The sequence below is a fragment of the Pristiophorus japonicus genome, chromosome 2, assembly GCF_044704955.1.
Source record: "Pristiophorus japonicus isolate sPriJap1 chromosome 2, sPriJap1.hap1, whole genome shotgun sequence".
In the NCBI taxonomy this organism is placed as follows: Eukaryota; Metazoa; Chordata; class Chondrichthyes; family Pristiophoridae; genus Pristiophorus; species Pristiophorus japonicus.
Window position 1 is genome coordinate 290,674,093 of NC_091978.1, and position 19,994 is coordinate 290,694,086.

The window sequence follows — 19,994 nt, forward strand, 5'->3', positions numbered from 1 at the left end:
GGAACACCCGATCGACAGACAGTCTTGTCACCGAGATCATGTAATTTTGGAATGGTACGTTAAACTTATTGCCAACGGTTGTCTGTCCATCTCCCGAAGTATCCCATCCTCGTCGCCAAATTTGTTGTGGAACCAAAATAAAGGCTCAACACGACTCTGATAAAGAATCAAAGATATGTTTATTTACGAATACCTATAGCTTGGCCAAGGGAGTATAGCTTAGAGTTCTTCAACTCTTCACCAGCCGACTCAACTTTGGCTTCCAACTGTACAGAATATAAAGCCGAAAACCGCAATCCGTCATCAATTACATTGGGGGCTTTACATTTTTCAGCTACAAAGCAACAAGCCAGGTTTCCTGTTGTTCAACACCTAGTCTAACCGCAAGTCAGCATCCTGTTATTTACGAATTCTATGTCTATCTTTGTTAAGCTCGCCACCACATCCTCTTGCAGGTGACCTACTTAGTTGTTGCTGGGCAAAATCGACTTGACATGTTTTTCCCCTGTTCTACTCAGCCTGTAACTCGATGGGTTCAATTTTGGCCATGACTTGCTCCAAATTTTTTTGGAGTAAGTTGGTTTCTCAGGCTTAAGTTAAAAAACGCCATTTTCCCCAATCACCTTGCTCCACAGTAACTCAGTTAGGCCCGATTTTTTTTAGTTCAGATTATTTTTTCAAAAGGGGGTGTTCCAAGCCACTTACGCCAGTTTTGGCCATTTAGGCAATTCTGGCCAGCTAAAAGTTACTCCAAATCGACTTAGGTCAGCGTATGTGGCCAGCTCTGAAAAAGCTTGCAGGCAGTTAAGAAATCGGCACAGGTAAGTAAGTAAGGACCTGCATCCAAGCATCCAAACACCAAGCACCAAACATTGCAAATAAAAGTTGAAATAATTCAATAAAAATAAAGAACTCAGATTAACAATTGAATAACAAATAAATAATTGTAGTAAATCCTGCCTTGAATTGAACTCGGCCGGGGAAAGCAGCGGGCTGGCCTGTACGGGAGGCCATTCGGCCTGTGAAAGGGGCGGCCAGCAAAGATGCATCAGGAGGCTGAAGGGAAAGGATGGTGGAGTGTGGGGAGAGGCTGGGCTCGGCTGGCTGGGCTTGGCAGAAAGTATCGGGAGGCTGAAGGGGGACGACTCAATTCTCTAATACAAAACAGAAGACCCGCTGGATCTGATAAACAATAAGCTGCAATGTTGCTTTTTGATCCTGTCTGGGTGGGTGGGGTGTGCAACGATTGTTGTTGTGCTTATAGATTTTCCTCATTTCTCCACTAACGGCAGCCCGATTCTACTGCGCATGCGCGGTCAGTTGAAACTGCAGCTCTCTCACTCACCCACGGACCCGATTCTAACGCATGCGCGATAGAAACATAGAAAATAGGTGCAGGAGGAGGACATTCGGCCCTTCGAGCCTGCACCACCATTCAATAAGATCATGGCTGATCATTCACCTCAGTATCCCTTTCTTGCTTTCTCTCCATACCCCTTGATCCCTTTAGCCGTCAGGGCCCTATCTAACTCCCTCTTGAGTATATCTAACGAACTGACATCGACAACTCTCTGCGATAGAGGATTCCACTGGTTAACAACTCTCTGAGTGAAGAAGTTTGTCCTCATCTCGGTCCTAAATGGCTTACCCCTTATTCTTAGACTGTGACCTCTGGTTCTGGACTTCCCAACATCGGGAACATTCTTCCTGCATCTAACCTGTCCAGTCCTGTCAGAATTTTATATGTTTCCATGAGATCCCCTCTCAGTCTTCGAAACTCCAGTGCATACAGGCCCAGTTGATCCAGTCTCTCCTCATATGTCAGTCCTGCTATCCCGGGAATCAGTCTGGTGAACCTTCGCTGCACTCCCTCAATAGCAAGAACATCCTTTCTCAGATTAGGAGACCAAAACTGAACACAATATTCCAGGTGAGGCCTCACCAAGGCCCTGTACACCTGCATTAAGACCTCCCTGCTCCTATACTCAAATCCCCTAGCTATGAAGGCCAACATGCCATTTGCCGCCTTCACCGCCTGTTGTACCTGTGTGCCAACTTTCAATGACTGATGTACCATGATACCCATGTCTCGTTGCACCTCCCCTTTTCCTAATCTGCCGCCATTCAGATAATAGTCTGCCTTCATGTTTTTGCCACCAAAGTGGATAACCTCACATTTATCCACATTATACTGTATCTGCCATGCATTTGCCCACTCACCTAACCTGTCCAAGTCACCCTGCAGCTTCTTAGCATCCTCCTCACAGTTCACACTGCCACCCAGCTTAGTGTCATCTACAAACTTGGAGATATTACACTCAATTCCTTCATCTAAATCATTGATGTATATTGTAAATAGCTGGAGTCCCAGCACTGAGCCCTGCGGCACCCCACTAGTCACTGCCTGCCATTCTGAGAAGGACCCGTTTATCCCTACTCTCTGCTTCCTGTCTGCCAACCAGTTCTCTATCCATGTCAGTACATTACCCCCAATACCATGTGCGTTTAATTTTACACATCAATCTCTTGTGTGGGACCTTGTCAAAAGCCTTTTGAAAGTCCAAATACACCACATCCACTGGTTCTCCCTTGTCCACTCTACTAGTTACATCCCCAAAATATTCTAGAGGACTTGTCAAGCATGATTTCCCTTTCATAAATCCATGCTGACTTGGACCGATATTGTCACTGCTTTCCAACTGCGCTGCTATTTCACCCTTAATGATTGATTCCAACATTTTCCACTACTGATGTCAGTCTAACTACGGATGTCATTCCCCGTTTTCTCTCTCCCTCCTTTTTTAAATAGTGGTGTTACATTAGCTAACCTCCAGTCCATAGGAACTGATCCAGAGGCGATAGATTGTTGGAAAATGATCACCAATGCATCCACTATTTCTAGAGCCACTTCCTTAAGTACTCTGGGATGCAGACTAACAGGCCCTGGGGATTTATCAGCCTTCAATCCCATCAATTTCCCTCACACAATTTCCTGACTAATAAGGATTTCCTTCAGTTTCTCCTTCTCGTTAGACCCTCGGTCCCCGAGTATTTCCAGAAGGTTATTTGTGTCTTCCTTCGTGAAATCAGAACCAAAGTATTTGTTCAATTGGTCTGCCATTTCTTTGTTCCCCGTTATAAATTCACCTGATTCTGACTGCAATGGACCTTTGTTTGTCTTCACTCATCTTTTTCTCTTCACGTATCTATAGAAGCTTTTGCAGTTAGTTTTTATGTTCCCAGCAAGCTTCCTAATTAAACCCTTTGTCCACCTCTGCTGAATTCTAAATTTCTCCCAGTCCTCAGTCTTGCTGCTTTTTCTGGCCAATTTATATGCCTCTTCCTTAGATTTAACACTATCCCTAATTTCCCTTGTTAGCCATGGTTGAGCCACGTTCCCCATTTTATTCTTACTCCAGGCAGGGATGTACAATTGTTGAAGTTCATCCATGTGATCTTTAAATGTTTGCCATTGCCTATCCACCGTCAACCCTTTAAGTATCATTCGCCATTCTATTCTAGCCAATTCACGTCTCATACCATCGAAGTTAGCTTTCCTTAAGTTCAGGACCCTAATCTCTGAATTAACTGTCACTCTCCATCTGAATAAAGAATTCTACCATATTATGGTCACTCTTCCCCAAGGGCCTCGCACAACAAGATTGCTAATTAGTCCTTTCTCATTACACATCACCCAGTTTAGGATGGCCAGCCCTCTAGTTGGTTCCTCAACATATTGGTCTCGAAAACCATCCCAAATACACTCCAGGAAATCCTCCTCCACCGTATTGCTACCAGTTTGGTTAGCCCAATCTATAGGTTAAAGTCGCCCATGATAACTGCCATACCTTTATTGCACGCATCCCTAATTTATTGTTTGATGCCCTCCCCAACCTCACTACTACTATCTGGTGGTCTGTACACAACTCCTCCTAGCGTTTTCTGCCCTTTGATATTCCGCAGCTCTACCCATACAGATTCCACATCATCCAAGCTAATGTCCTTCCTTACTATTGCGTTAATCTCCTCTTTAACCACCTCCTTTTCCTTTCTGTCTTTCCTTCCTGAATGTTGAATACCCCTGGATGTTGAGTTCCCAGCCTTGGTCACCCTAGGTCATCACGGCAATCTCGATCCTACTGCGCATGTCCTGCGTCCCGACACTGTTTCCTGCACAGGACGCCGGCTCCACCCACAGACCCAGTCACCACGCCACGCCAGCAGCTAGAAGACCAGGGACAGCGACCAAAATCGGCCCGAAGATTTTTGCCGCACTTCCATGCGTGGAAAACTGACGCACCTCTGGCAAGTATGCCAGAAATCTCTCGTGGCCAAAATTGAGTCCGATATTACTACTTGTCCATTTCTGAACACATTTCCCAGACTGCAACACTTATATCAGTATGGTGGGTTTCTAAATATCCCACTTCAAGTGTTCGTACAAATTAAATGGCAAATTAACGACTTGAGTTGGTGCGTAAGGGTAAAAGGTGGAATGATGATATGTTGTCATCAAGCTGTCTAACCAGCCAATCACATTGAAGAATTCTCATAGATAGCAAACCATGGAATAAAAAGCACAAATTTAATTCATTCTTAAAATTTTTTGCAGAAAGCGAAATAAGGATTGGGACATACACATGGAATTGAGGTAGACTCTAAAGTATCATAAACAAACTTAAAATTTTTTTTTTTTAAATCTAGTAATTTTTTATCACAATGGAGGAATTTGACATTCCACAAATATAAATTTCATTTTTCATGGCCCGAATAGTTGCTCAGCAGTCAGTATGCCATTAGAACTCCAGTTATACCTATTCCAACAAGGCTTAAGTTTTAATGGGTTGTTTTAACTGCGCAGTTAGATCGGAAAAGCTTAAGTTTTTATCAGAACTGATTTAATGGATTACCGGCTATGAGGAATTCTACAGCACAGCCTGTGGCATAGTAGTGAATAACTGACCATAACTTCAGGATTTCCGCGTTTATCTGTGCATGCGCTATATCCTGATTTTACAGCCAGTCTCTGAGGGGTAATGACGGCAAACGTTGACAGTTTGCCATCAGTACCACCACAAAATCCAGGCCATTTTGCCAGAGATTGTGCAATACATAAAGATAATGTCTACTATGTGATCAAATGCAGCACTACAATCATTAAAATATAGCTGCTCTTTACAATGATAGGTGCAGTTGCAAAGGTTATACAGATTTTTGCATTTTGCGTTCAAATCACCCCTCGTTCCTCCCCCCCCATGCCCCCAAAAAAGTAAGTGTCCAAAGTTAAAAATCAGGTAACCTGATGTGTGCATCACCATACGTCTGAAGAGATATTTGAATAAGCACCTCAATATGTTTACAATGATTGCTGCCACAAATAGTTCAGACTAAAAGATTCTTGACTCTCTATGACAACCTACAGTTCTATTGATTTCTGGTTGCCAAGACGTGACTTGGCGATCCAGGCCCTAGAAGTAGTACTATGAAGAGTGACTTGGGAAGCTAAGGTTCTTCAGCCTTATAAAGAAAGTCAGCAAGATACTCAGCAGAATAAAGAAAGCACACGGGAAGATTGTACGACAAGACGGTATGTGTTCAGGCTTGTGAAGGGCAAATTTAGGACTGCTATCAGGAAGTATTTCTTTACACAGAGGGTGATAAACAGGTGTAATAAGTTAAGATCAGGGTATTGGACTCATGTAAGGACCAGCTGGATATTCCAATGGAAAAACTAGTGTTGGTATTCTGAAAAGATGAGATCAGATGGGCTGAAAGGCCATCTTCATCTAACCCTATCTTGGAATCGAAAAGTGTGTAGCAGCCTAAGGGTTAATATTCTTGTTTTATCTAAGTTTAGAATAATCTCTAACCACATAGAATAATAGATAACTGACAATCAGGTGGTGTTTATAACCGCACAGAGAAAAGCTCAAGTAGTTTCAAGATGGCAACAGACTCTTGTGATTGAATTTTATCCTTGGGTAGTTTCTATGAAAAATCGTAAACTCATTTTGAAACAGTTTGGCTGTTTGGCATATTGCTGGTAAAATAACATCTTTTATTTGTTTGCACTGTTTGGGAAAAGTGTATGCTGTACACAAATGTGTTTTGTGGATAAACTCTCTCTACACCCACACCCCTCTTCCCCAACTGTGTGTCAGCTAGGTAAGAAGATGGATGGGCAACAAGATTGCTGCAATGAGGTGTGCAAGAGAGACCTGTTGATGAAATTCTAACCTTACTTGTGAAAAGCATGTCGCCACTGCTCTGCACGTCCCACAATGATGTGGTTGAGCTTTTAACATTTAAACCTGATTTATTTGCTTCATCATTCACTGCATTCTTTAAATACCATTGGAGTGAATCATTCCTTTAAATCAGGTAAGATCGCCCAACATGTGATCACACTGCTGTAAGAAATTTGAAGTCGTTATGACATTGTGATCATCATTACCTCCTGACCCGTTCCTCTCCCACGGGCTCCCCCCACTCACCAACCATTGTTCGAAGATTCTAACTTGCTATTTTTAGAGAGAAGACAGTAATTTCTTCTTCATCCTCCTTTTTCTTTTCACTTTCTTTTTGTTTTTTTCAATTTCGGTTGTCTTCTTTCCACTGTCTTCCACTTGCCTTTCCCCAGTAGAACTGGTTTAAACATGTGTCTGCGTTGATCAGTAAAACTGGATATCTTGAAGATTTTGTCTATAATGCTGTTCACCCTCTGGTAACTTGTCATGATCTTCACCTCGCGACAAATTTAAGAAAAAAGTAGGGAGCAGGATCAACCTTTTTGACCTCACAAAGGCCTTTGACTTCGTCAAAGAGAGGGATTATGGCGTGTCCTTCTCAAATTCGGTTGTCCTCAAAACTTTGTCACCGTCCTCTGCCTGCTTCACGATGAGATGTAAGCTGTGCTCCTTACCAACGGATCCATCGCAGACCCAATACAAGTGCAGACTGGGGTCAAGCAAGGCTGTATCGTTGCACCATCGCTCTTCTCAATCTTTCTCACTGCAATACTTCATCTCGCCTTTAACAAGCTCCCCGCCGGAGTGGACCTAATCTACAGGACGAATGGGAAATTGTTCAATCTCCGTTACCTCCAGTCCAGAACCAAGGTTATTCCAACCTCTGTCATTGAATTGCAATATGCAGATGACGCTTGCGTTGTGCACATTCAGAGGCCGAACTCCAAACCATCGTTGATTCCTTCACTGAAGCGTAAGTCAAAGGTTCTCTACCAACCTTCCCCCACCACACAGCACTGCTCACCGATTATCAAGATCCATGACAAGACCTTGGACAGTGTGGCCCACTTTCCATACCTTGGGTGCCTTTTGTCAAAAGACAAAACAAATAAATTTGACACCGAGCAACATAAGAAGAGATTACGGCAGATAACCAAAAGCTTGGTCAAAGAGGTAGGTTTTAAGGAATGTCTTAAAGGAGGAAAGAGAGGCGGAGAGGCTTAAGAAGGGAGTTCCAGAGCTTAGGGCCCAAGCACTGATATATCCCTGATTCCATTGATTGTCAGCTAATGGGTCGCTGGGGGAGGGGTTCCACAGTGCAGCCAGTGGCGAAACAGTGAATGACTGACCGCAACTTCAGGATTTACATGTTTAGATGTGCATGTGTTACATCCTAAGGTTGTGGTCAGTTTCAAAGGGGTAATTACGGTGAACGCCGTTAGTTCACCGTTATTACTCACTACAGGCCCAAATTTGCTCAAGAGTTGCTCCGTTTTTTTTTGGAGCAACTTGGTTTTTCTGGATTATCTTAAAAATCCCCATGCTGCACATTTAATTTGCGCCAGTGTAAGTGAGCTAGTTAGGATTTTTTTTAGTTTAGTTTTTTTTACAAAAGGAGGCGTTACCAACCACCTACGCCTGTTTTGGCCATTTAAGCCAGTTTGGACAGCTAATTGTTGCTCCAAATTAACAGGCCAGTGTATATGGCCACTTGTGGCCGCACAGAAAACCCTTGCGAAGAGTTAAGAAATCAGCACAGGTAGCCAGAGATGGGGAGGAAGGGAAGCACGGAGGACCTTGAAAAACACTAAACACCTTCACAACAACATTCAAGAAGCATACAAACCATCAATAATAAATAAATAAATAATAAAAACTTAAGTCCTACCATCACATCAAAACTCTCCTCCTCCACCCCCGCCCACCCCCACCAGCATCAAAACAAAGCACAACCATCAATAGATAAAAAATAAAACTCAAGTCCTACCTCGGGAGGCCACTCAGCCGGGGATAGGGGCGGGAGAACGCACCGACTCTCCGACTTCTCTCCGGGGACTCTCCGGCTGGGGGCAGGAGCTACTGCGCATGCGCGAAAGCTGCCGGCACTGTTTTTCGCGGAAGGCTTTATCTCAGCCCCCAAATGCACAGACCAAGCCATGGGAGAGGCCTCACAGCGGGGAGAATACAGCGATATCTTTTCGGCGCCGTTTTGAGAGCAGAAAGTTGGCGCACCTCAGGTAAGTGCGCCGAAAAAACTGGAGGGCCAAATTTGGGCCCTACAATCCAGCCCAGTTGAGATCAGGCTGCTATTATCCTGTCGGCTGTGCTTGTTACTTGGGTCTAAAGCTTAGATATTGATTTATTTTGGACTTTAATGTTGTTATTGTTTGTCCTCTGCATTCTCGCATTTTTTTTTAAATGAACCCTTTGTACACACACATTGACCATTTCTGGCACTTCCTAATCCTGTGTGACCACTTTCCTGATTAGGATATGTAAAGGTTATTAAACAGACTTTAGTTATGCTTATTGTTTTCCATGATTTGTGCATACTATGTTCTAACTGGTTATCATAGCAGTGTTGAAAATGCTCTCAATAACATTGTCTGGAAAAATAAACCTCGTTTGATATTTATCTACGGTAAATAATAGGTGTGGGCACAGCTGAAACAAACTGTAAAAATGTAGCCTGTAAAGATTTTTTGTTATTAACTGTCACAATCTGCAGAATAATATACAGATAAATGATGTGTAATACCTACATTTGTGATTGATAAGTCCCACATGAAATGATGAAGTAATTTCAGATAGTAAGTGAAAAATAGTCAGCAATAGTGTAACATGCAGATATTGTCTGCTTACATGCTCCAGTGTCAATCTCATTCATCAATGTCGGCATACTCTGTTCTCATTAAACCCACTTCCACAAAAAGGACTTAATTTCCTTAAGAGGACAGGACACCTGATTCAATTTAACACACATTACCGAGAAGTTTAATCTATTGCCTCTATTCTGTGAAGGGCCTTGCCTTGGTTGAGTGAGATATTCATGGTTTAAAAAACATGCTGAAGGATATTAAATGTTGATTCGTTTTATTTTTTTCATTTGCTTGTTGCACTTTCAGTATACTTATCTAGCTGATAGTCTTTAGATTTTTTTCATTCAATTACTAAATAACCATACTCATTTTTGATTGCAAAGTTTTGAAAAAATTTGGAATTTAATGTACACAAGTACATCTTTGTTTGATTATCCACTGAGGTATGAGACATTCCTGAACACATTGATTTCTTTCCTTGTCTTTTATGAATTTGCTACACCTGTAAGCTGCATGCTGAGTGCATACAGATAATTTTCTTCAAATTTTGTACCATTGTTCCCTGTGCTACTGAAATCTCATTCCTGCTGTTCTTTAAAAATATGTTCTTCATCTAACTTGAAGGACACATATATAAGGAATAACAAAGGCTTCAAAGAGAAAGGAGAAGGCAATAGTGCAGGGTAGCGATAGAGGTAATGATAACCAGAGTGTGACGGGAAGGGACAGAGCGTATAAACATAAGAGTGCATCAGAAAATGAGGTCAGAGTAGGGAAAAATGGTAAAAAGACAAAATTAAAAGCTTTTTATCTGAATATACACAGCATCGTAACAAGATGGCACAAATAGAAACAATGGGTATGATCTGACAGCCATTACAGAGACGTGGTTGCAAGGTGACCAAGGCTGGGAACTGAATATTCAGGGATATTTGCCATTTCAGAAGGATAGGCAGAAAGGAAAAGGAGGTGGGGTAGTTCTGTTAATAAAGGTTGCAATCAGTGCAGTAGTGTAAAATGATATTGGCTCAGAAGATCAAGATGTAGAATCAGTTTGGGTGGAGATAAGAAATAATAAGGAAAGAAGTCACTGGTGGGAGTAGTCTGTAGGCCCCCTAACAGTAGCTACACTGTAGGACATAGTATAAATCATGAAGGCTTGCAATAATCATGGGTGATTTTAATCTTCATATTGATTGGACAAATCAAATTGGTAAAGGAAGCCTTGAGGAAGAGTTCGTAGAACAATACGTTGTGGAACGAACCAGGGAGCAGACTATTTTAGATCTGGTGATGTGTAATGCGACTGGATTAATTAATGATCTCATGGTAAAGGACCCTCTTGGGAAGAGTAATCATAGCAAGGTAGAATTTCAAATTCAGTTTGAGGGTGAGACAGTTAGCTCTCAAAATAGTGTCCTAAACTTAAATAAAGGCAAGTACAAAGGTATGAAGGCAGAGTTGGCTAATGTGGACTGAGAAAATAGATTAAAGGGTAAGATAGTAGATAAGCAGTGGCAAACATTTAAGAAGAAATTTCATAACTCTCAGCAAAGATATATTCCAGTGAGAAAGAAAGACTAAGAGAAGGATGAACCATCCGAATGTACTAGGGGACAGTGGGTCTAGTGAGAAGGAAGAACTGAAGGATATCCTTGTTAGGCAGGAAATTGTGTTAGGGAAATTGATGGGATTGAAGGCTGATAAATCCCCGGGGCCTGATGGTCTGCATCCCAGAGTACTTAAGGAAGTGGCCCTAGAAATAGTGGGTGCATTGGTGATCATTTTCCAACAATCTGTCGACTCTGGATCAGTTCCTATGGACTGGAGGGTAGCTAATGTAACATCACCTTTTAAAAAGGGAGGGAGAGAGAAAAAGGGTATGTATAGACTTGTTAGCCTGACATTAGTAGTGGGGAAAATGTTGGAATCAATCATTAAGGATGAAATAGCAGCGCATTTGGAAAGCAATGACAGGATCGGTCCAAGTCAGCATGGATTTATGAAAGGGAAATCATGCTTGACGAATCTTCTGGAATTTTTTGAGGATGTAACTAGCATAGTGGACAAGGGAGAACCAGTGGATGTGGTGTATTTAGACTTTCAAAAGGCTTTTGACAAGGTCCGGCACAAGAGATTGGTGTGCAAAATCAAAGCGCATGGTATTGGGGGTAATGTACTGACGTGGATAGAGAACTGGTTGGCAGACAGGAAGCAGAGAGTCGGGATAAACGGGTCCTTTTCAGAATGGCAGGCAGTGACTAGTGGAGTGCCACAGGGCTCAGTGCTGGGACCCCAGCTCTTTACAATATACATTAACGATGTAGATGAAGGAATTGAGTGTAATATCTCCATGTTTGCAGATGACACTAAACTAGGTGGCGGTGTGAGCTGTGAGGAGGACGCTAAGAGGCTGCAGGGTGACTTGGACAGGTTAGGTGAGTGGGCAAATGCATGGCAGATGCAGTATAATGTGCTTAAATGTGAGGTTATCCATTTTGGGGGCAAAAACACGAAGGCAGAATATTATCTGAATGGCGGCAGATTAGGAAAAGGGAAGGTGCAACGAGACCTGGGTGTCTTGGTTCATCAGTCATTGAAAGTTGGCATGCAGGTACAGCAGGCGGGGAAGAAGGCAAATGGTATGTTGGCCTTCATAGCTAGGGGATTTGAGTATAGGAGCATGGAGGTCTTACTGCAGTTGTACAGGGCCTTAGTGAGGCCTCACCTGGAATATTGAGTTCAGTTTTGGTCTCCTAATCTGAGGAAGGACGTTCTTGCTATTGAGTGAGTGCAGTGAAGGTTCACCAGACTGATTGATTCCAGGGATGGCTGGACTGTCATATGAGGAGAGACTGGATCAACTGGGCCTTTATTCACTGGAGTTGAGAAGGATGAGAGGGGATCTCATAGAAACATATAAGATTCTGACGGGACTGGACAGGTTAGATGCGGGAAGAATGTTCCCGATGTTGGAAGAATGTTCCCGATGTTGGGGAAGTCCAGAACCAGGGGACATAGTCTTAGGATAAGAGGTAGGCCATTTAGGACTGAGATGAGGAGAAACTTCTTCACTGAGAGTTGTTAACCTGTGGAATTCCCTGCCACAGAGAGTTGTTGATGCCAGCTCATTGGATATATTCAAGAGGGAGTTAGATATGGCCCTTACGGCTAAAGGGATCAAGGGGTATGGAGAGAAAGCAGGAAAGGGGTACTGAGGGAATGATCAGCCATGATCCTATTGAATGGCGGTGCAGGCTCGAAGGGCCGAATGGCCTACTCCTGCACCTATTTTCTATGTTTCATCCGTGGCTAACTAAGGTAGTTAAGGATGGTATCAAATTGAAAACAAAGGTTTACAATGTTGCGAAGATTAGTGGAAGGCCAGAGGATAGGGAATTTTTTAGTAACCAGCAAAGGATGACTAAAAAAAAGAGAAGATAGATTATGAGAGTAAATTAGCAAGAAATATAAAAACAAACAGTAAGAGCTTCTTCAGGTATAAAAAAGGAAGAGAGTAGCAAAAGTAAACTTTGGTCCCTTCGAGGATGAGACTGGGGAATTAATAATTGGGAAACAGGGAAATGGCAGAAACTTTGAACAAATATTTTGGATCGGTCTTCACGGTAGAAGACACTGGGGAGAAAATTCCGATCGGAGGCTTCCTTTCGACAAATGCCTCTGACCCGAAATTCATTTGTGAAAATAACTGGTGGTCATGGAGGTGCCTTTATTTGATGCACAGCATACGGGGAGATGACTTCCCTGTATGTACGAAAATGCTGAAGTCACGTGGGCCTGGACCACCAGTTATTGTCTAGTATTATAGGAAGGATGTGATTGCACTAGAGAGGGTGCAGAGGAGATTTACTAGGATGCTGCCTGGAATGGAGAATCTTAGTTATGAGGACAGATTGGATAGGCTGGGTTTGTTCTCATTGGAACAGAGGAAGTTGAGAGGAGACCTCATTGAGGTGTACAAAATATTGAGGGGCCTGGACATAGTGGATAGTAAGGGTCTATTTCCATTGGTGGAGGGGTCTATTATGAGGGGGTATAGTTTTAAGGTGGTTGGTGGAAGGTTTAGAGGGGGGTTGGGGGAGGGACTTCTTTACGCAGAGGTTTGTGGGGATCTGGAACTCGCTGCCTGGAAGAGTGGTGGATGCAGAAACCCTCACCACTTTTAAGAGTTGGTTGGATGGGCACTTAAAGTGCTGTATAATGGTAAGTAATGCAGGGAATAGAATACGGGCAGGGTGATCTCCTGGACTAGTTTCGATCGCCTGAATGGGTCGGAGAGAAGTTTCCCCAGATTTTATCTCCCGAAATTGGCCTGGGTTTTTATTTGGTTTTTGCCTCTCCCAGGAGATCACATGGCTCCGGTTGGGGTGGAATGTAGTGTGTTTTAGTATAAGGGGTGTCGCAGTTGTGGTGAGGCGGACTGGTTGGGCTGGGTGCTCTTTGCCTTTCTGTCATTGTTCATAGGTTTATATGTAACCTTTAGGGCTGCTGACCAAGGGCCGTGTGGCTCTTTGTCGCCGGCGCAGATATGATGGGCCGGAATGGCCTCCTCCTGCGCTGTAAATTTCTATGGTTCTATTCTCATTGATAATAATGAGAACTCCGTTTTTACGAGTTCCCATTACTATCAATGCGAAAACCCTCCTAAAACAAGAAACACAACATAATAAATTTTAAAAAAACACCTCACATATTTAAAATTAATTGAAATGAAAGTTAATTAAATGTTTTAGGAAAAAGAAATTGGGGGGGAATTTTTTTTATGTGTTTTAATAGGGTTTAAAATAAACTTACCTTAATGGACAGGGTTTTTAACATAAAAATGTATAATTCAATTTAATTTTTATATGTTTTAAAACTCTTATGCTGGTAAAAGTAAGCTACGCGCCTGCTTTTACCAAGCATAAAAGTTTGCAGGACATTTGGGCAAGAGTTGGGCAAATAGCCCAATCTCTCTTGCGCGAATGTCCTTTTCCCGGGAATGCAGAGGATCTATCAGAAGAAATCTTGACAGATTGGAAAAGCCGGTTTTCGGCACATACGCATCGCTTTTGCGAGGCCTCACCGGGTCCCTGCGCACTTCATACGGGCCTGGCGAGACCGGATTTTTCGGCACACTAAAAGCATCACGATAATTGATAATCAAGGGGCTATTGGGAAGGGAAAAATTAAACCTATCACTAGAGAAAAAGTACTAGGCAAACTAATGGAACTAAAGGTGGACAAGTCTCCTGGATCTGATGGCCTGCATCCTGAGGTCTTAAAAGAAGTGGCTGCAGAGATAGTGGATGCATTGGTTGTAATCTGCCAAAATTCCCTGGATTCTGGAGATGTCCCAGCGGATTGGAAAACCGCAAATGTAATGTCCCTATTTAAGAAAGGAGGGAGATAGAAAGCAGGAAACTATAGACCAGTTAGCCTGATATCTTCATTGGGAAAATGCTGTAGTCCATTATTAAGGAAGTAGTAGCAGGACATTTAGAAAATCATAATGCTGTGAAGCAGAGTTAGCATGGTTTTATGAAAGGGGAATCATGTTTGACAAATTTGCTAGAGTTCTTTGAGGATGTAATGAGCAGGGTGGATAAAGGGGAACCAGTAGCTGTAGTGTATTTGGATTTACAGAAAGCATTCGATAAGGTGCCACATAAAAGGTTACTGCACAAGATAAGAGCTCACGAGGTTGGGGATAATATAATAGCATGGATAGAGGATTGGCTAACTAACAGAAAACAGAGAGTCGGGATAAATGGGTCATTTTAAGGTTGGCAAGCTGTAACGAGTGGGGTGCCACAGGGATCAGTGCTGGGGCCTCAACTATTTACACTCTATATTAATGACTTGGATGAAGGGACCGAGTAATGTAGCCAAATTTGCTGATGATATTAAGATAGGTGGGAAAGCAAGGTGTGAGGAGGATGCAAAGAATTTGCAACAGGATATAGATAGGCTAAGTGAGTGGGCAATAAAATTGGCAGATGGAGTATAATGTGGGAAAATGTGAGGTTATCCACTTTGGTAGGAAAAATAAAAAAGCTAATTATTATTTAAATGGGGGAGAGATTACAAAATGCTGCGGTACAGAGAGATCTGGGGGTCCTTGTACATGAAACACAAAAGGTTAGCATGCGGGTACAGCAAGTAATTAGGAAGGCAAATGGAATGTTGGCCTTTATTGCAAAGGGGATGGTGTATAAAAGTAGGGAAGTCCTGCTACAACTGTACAGGGTATTGGTGAGACCACACTTGGAGTACTGCATACAGTTTTGGTCTCCTTATTTGAGGAGGGATATACTTGCATTGGAGAAAGTTCACGAGATTGATTCCTGAGATGAAGGGTTTGTCTTATGAAGAAAGGTTGAGCAGGTTGGGCCTATACTCATTGGAGTTTAGAAGAGTGAGAGGTGATCTTATTGAAACGTATAAGATTCTGAGAGGGATTGACGGTAAATGCAGAGAGGATGTTTCCCCTTGTGGAGGAATCTAGGATTAGGGGTCATAGTTTCAGAATAAGGGATCCACCCATTCAAAATGGAGATGAGGAAGAATTTCTTCTCTGAGGGTCATGAATCTGTGAAATTCTCTACCCTAGAGAGCTGTGGAGGCTGGGTCATGGAATATATTTAAGGTGGAGATAGACAGATTTTTGAATGATAAGCGAGTGAAGGGTTATGGTGAGCGGGCAGGGAAGTGAGTTGAGGCCAAGATCAGATCAGCCATGATCTTATTGAATGGCGGAGCAGGCGCAAGGGGCCAAATGGCCTACTCCCGCTCCTATTTCTTATGTTCTTCTGATTTTTAGGTTTCTTTTTTCCTGAATTCAGTTCAAATAAAAAGCAAATAAATGAGCTGCGAGAAATAAAGTGGAAAATTTATAATTACAAAACAATTTTGGAATAACATAAAATACTTTAAATAAATAATTACATCATGATGTACAAATATATTATGGTAAAGTATAATGCGAAAAGGAGTGATGCATATCAATAGTTTGCATCCTCAGTGTCACTTTCACGCTCTGACCATCATTTAGTTTTCTATGTGTGATGTAAGCGACTTCAATATTCTTGATATACCAGTTGGAGCAATGATATAGAGCAAACTAAATATTTCCTGTGCCTTCCATAAAAAGTAGCTGTGTGTGTTACACCAGAGCCATAGTTTGCCAACATTGACTTCAGGATTTTATCAGGTTTAACTTTAATTTTGGAATTCAACCACTGGGAGTAATTATTGTGTTTCACCCAAATTTAAGAGTCAGGAATATTCCACAGTGTGCTCACTCACTGTCAACTGGTTGTTTTCTATATTTTTGTTAAGAAGCCACACTAAAATACAGCACAATATATTGAATTGATACAGTATTCTCCTATGAGGGCATATGCAGCTGCTTCCTATGTTTTTTTTCTCCCTTGCATTAATTCTTCTGTCCCCTGGTCAGGCATCTCCTTCATCTCAAAGGATGCAGTATGTTAGCTGCTCCCAGACCACTTCATTACTGCTCTTTGCCAGCCACCAGAAGAACATGCAAGAATGGCCCAGTGGAGAGTCCTCAACTGATTTTTTCCTCCTCCGAGATGAAAGGTGACATTTTGTGAGACCCCCTGCCGCCAATCGATTTTACATGCAGTTATGAGAAAATCATGTGATTTTCCATCCATTGATCCGAATAATCCTTTATACTGGCACAGATAAGCTAATTTAAGGTTGTTTACCCACATACCTACTTATAAATATTTGCCTGGTTAAAACATGTTAAACATCTTATTAAGTACAAGAGTCCCTTGATATTCAGTGAAATCATTTTAAGCATCACCATGTTAAAAGTAGGATTAATCGTGTGTATGGTAGTCTTGTGCTTTGTGGTACTTGTGTAAGATACACAGTTGCTATCTCCATTTGTGATCTCTGTGGAGGAATTAGGAAAATATGCTTTCAATGACAAATTTTATTTGGGACAGTGTATAACAGTGGGGAAAAGTGCTAAACTGCATTACTTTACGGTTGTTCAAAACAATGTCTCATCAAGGTATTGAAATTGTACCTATGTGGCAGGAAATACCATATGTCACACCCTTGACAGTGAGCAGAGGTTATTTGACTGTGGCTACTGTGATATGGTCTTGCAGGCCTGGACTGTGCCGATTTCTGGGCGGGGCCGCCACACGCTGCTCCCTCAAGTCATCCTCGCTTCGAGGGACTGCCTATGATGATGATTGTGATATTCAGGGCACAGTGGAGCTGTGGTCCATTGCCATCATTTATTGATAAGTCTGGAAAAATCTAATGAAATTATCAATGTTCTTGAATTAATTATGAACATGAATAAGAAAGCTAAATACTCTAGAGCCAGGATCGCATTATCTATTCAGTCTTGATCTTTCCTCTTTGGGAGCAGTATGTAGGTTTAGCTTTGTCTTTTGAACATGGCTTTGCATTTATTTTGATTTCAAATTTCCTGTACCTATTGGCACCTTTTTTTGTTTATGGTGTTTTATAAATAAATAGTGCTAAAGTCTGATGCATTTTACTTAGGGAGTGGTATGGCTGCTACCTCCCTGGTTTTGAGGGACCGCATTGGATCTCCAGATCATGTTGTCTTCATTACCGTGGTACTGTATATTGCTTGACTGGATGAGGTTCAAGATCCTTACCTTGTTTTATTTAGTTTCTGCATCTTTTCGATATTTACAGCATATCTTGGAGTAGTGGCTTGAGCTGCATTTGTTTTTATTTTGCCGTAATAGTTTTTACACTGGTTTATTTTAGGTAAGTCCCAATCATTGCCTGGAAGGATCTGAAATTTTACATACTGTATTTATTAGTATATTAGTAGTATCCTGCACGATAGATTTTTTCTGTGTGATTGTCAAAAATCACATATTAACACTATTGTATTTGTGTTTACTGGGTTATTTTTTTAATGACATAAGCATTTACTGTATTTGACAAGTTAAAGTGTGACACATGCCATTCATCAGCAGCAAATACTTTATGGTGAAAGAAATACTCAAACAATCTAATCTTGTTTTGCAGGCAGCTGCTATTTTCAATTCTGCTTTTGGAAGTTTTCTGGTAAGACTTGAAATATTTAATGACTTCATTACAGGATTAATTTTGTAAACACTGTTAAATTGCAATGCTTAAGTATTTATTACTGATTTACTTCTAAAATGAACAAAGTAACAGCAATGAATTTTATTGTCTGGTTTCCTTATTATTTAAGACATATTTCAAAAGAAACTATCTGTTTTAAGTTATGGTTCAATTTTTAACTTTGCATTTTGTCTTAAATGCATTGATGACTAGGATGAAGATTTTCAAAATTGTGTGTGGGTATTCTTTAAGTTTTAATCAGATTATTCATAATTCATAATTTTATGTCCCTTCCTGCAAATACTTTATTTGTATTATTGATACTATTGACTTTAACATTAACTTTTTGCCTGCCCCTCCTAATTGTTGTTGCAAATTAATGTTGCAATGACAAAATTCAGGTCACAGTATTACAGTTATTGAGATTGTTTTTCCAGTGCAGTAAGGCTGTTAATGTTGACTGGAATGCAATTCTGAAATGTTTCATTCACAGTTGACTATTTATATTGTAAAACTACCTTTCAATAATCTTATTATAGTGAGCCTTTTCACTACATTTCAAAGGCTTTAGGAATGTATTTTTTAGATGGGCAGTTAATTCGTTACATTAAATTAAATAGAAACATGTATCAATATACAGATCATTTTTTATGAGGTTCATCAAATACTCGTTACTGAACATCGAGGGATTGATATTTGGAAGATAAATCATGACCCATGAATAGTGCAGGAAATTATAATTCAATCAGTAGCTATCGTGTGTACATGTTGTGTTTTTGCTTTCCACTTATCAATTGGTTAGAAGTTCTTTTCTCTCAAAACATTCAAGAGACAAATATTATCCAAACCTTTATTCATACTGATGTTTGTTTGATTACTGGTAAAACAGAACATTTTTAATGTAACTGCCCTAGTTATATTTGATAGATGAATACAATTTACATAAATTCCAGACTCTCTGGTTTCTTTGCATTGTGCCACAGAGAATTGCTGTAAGTTAGAAACATAATTTCATTATCTCCTCCCCTTCATTTTACACATGCTGTTTTACAATAAAGGAGATTATAATAAATGATTTGATTTCTCTCTTTGATGTGCTGTAATAATATTTGATGGCAGATCAATTATAGTCTGCTGAATGGTTAGCTAATAAAATCTGCTTGTATCATTGTAGTTCCATGTTATAGAAGGTAGAATTTTCACACATGCTGTTCAATATTTTTCTAACTACAGCATTTATTGGAATTTGGTGTTGTGTTGAGAATATTTCCACAATTACTAATTATTTCAAACAGTGAAAGCTGAATATATAATGAACATACTCAAACTTGCTCACTAATACTTTCAGATGCAACTATCTGTGACATTAGAATAATGTTTGCAAATATTTTTAACCAGTAACCAGATCAAAGCATTCACATATTAGAATATATACAGTTGTGTTTGTATACACAGTACCTTGGCTCTAAAGATGAATCTTGAGTAAACTACTTTTTAAAATGACTGGTTTTATTAGTGTTTAAACTGATGTTTTTCCCTCAAATTTGTTATAATGAATGTCAGCTTCACACAGACAGTGTTTGCTCTGTATGTCCATTGAATTGTGGAGATGGTAAACATACTAGTCATGTCCATTTTTCTTGCAAATTTGTGACATGAATTTAATTACTGTGATGGAATTTAATTTTGTTAGGCAGAACCAAGTTGATTTTTAGGGTAATGGATTTCTTCTAGTTGTAAAAAATACGTGATCCAAATAGTAAGAAGATAGGACAACTGAGATTTTATTTTTAAAAGTGTGTGTGCTCGC

General features: G+C 40.8%; 1 protein-coding gene across 9 annotated transcripts in view; it reads left to right on the forward strand.

Moving 5' to 3' along the window:
* The window catches only part of slc10a7 (solute carrier family 10 member 7), a 542,484-nt gene that overhangs the window by 98,907 nt on the left and 423,583 nt on the right, over positions 1-19,994 (forward strand). For 6 of the 9 annotated variants that reach the window (XR_011588257.1, XR_011588261.1, XM_070864899.1 and 3 more), the window contains one exon: positions 18,125-18,163. Coding sequence is in view for 4 of the 9 variants with exons in the window: in XM_070864899.1 (XP_070721000.1) it covers positions 18,125-18,163 (39 nt within the window). In the remaining 5 variants the exon portion in view is untranslated. The remainder of the gene's footprint in view (positions 1-18,124; positions 18,164-19,994) is intronic. The other 3 variants (XM_070864928.1, XM_070864963.1, XM_070864954.1) reach the window with 1 other exon arrangement.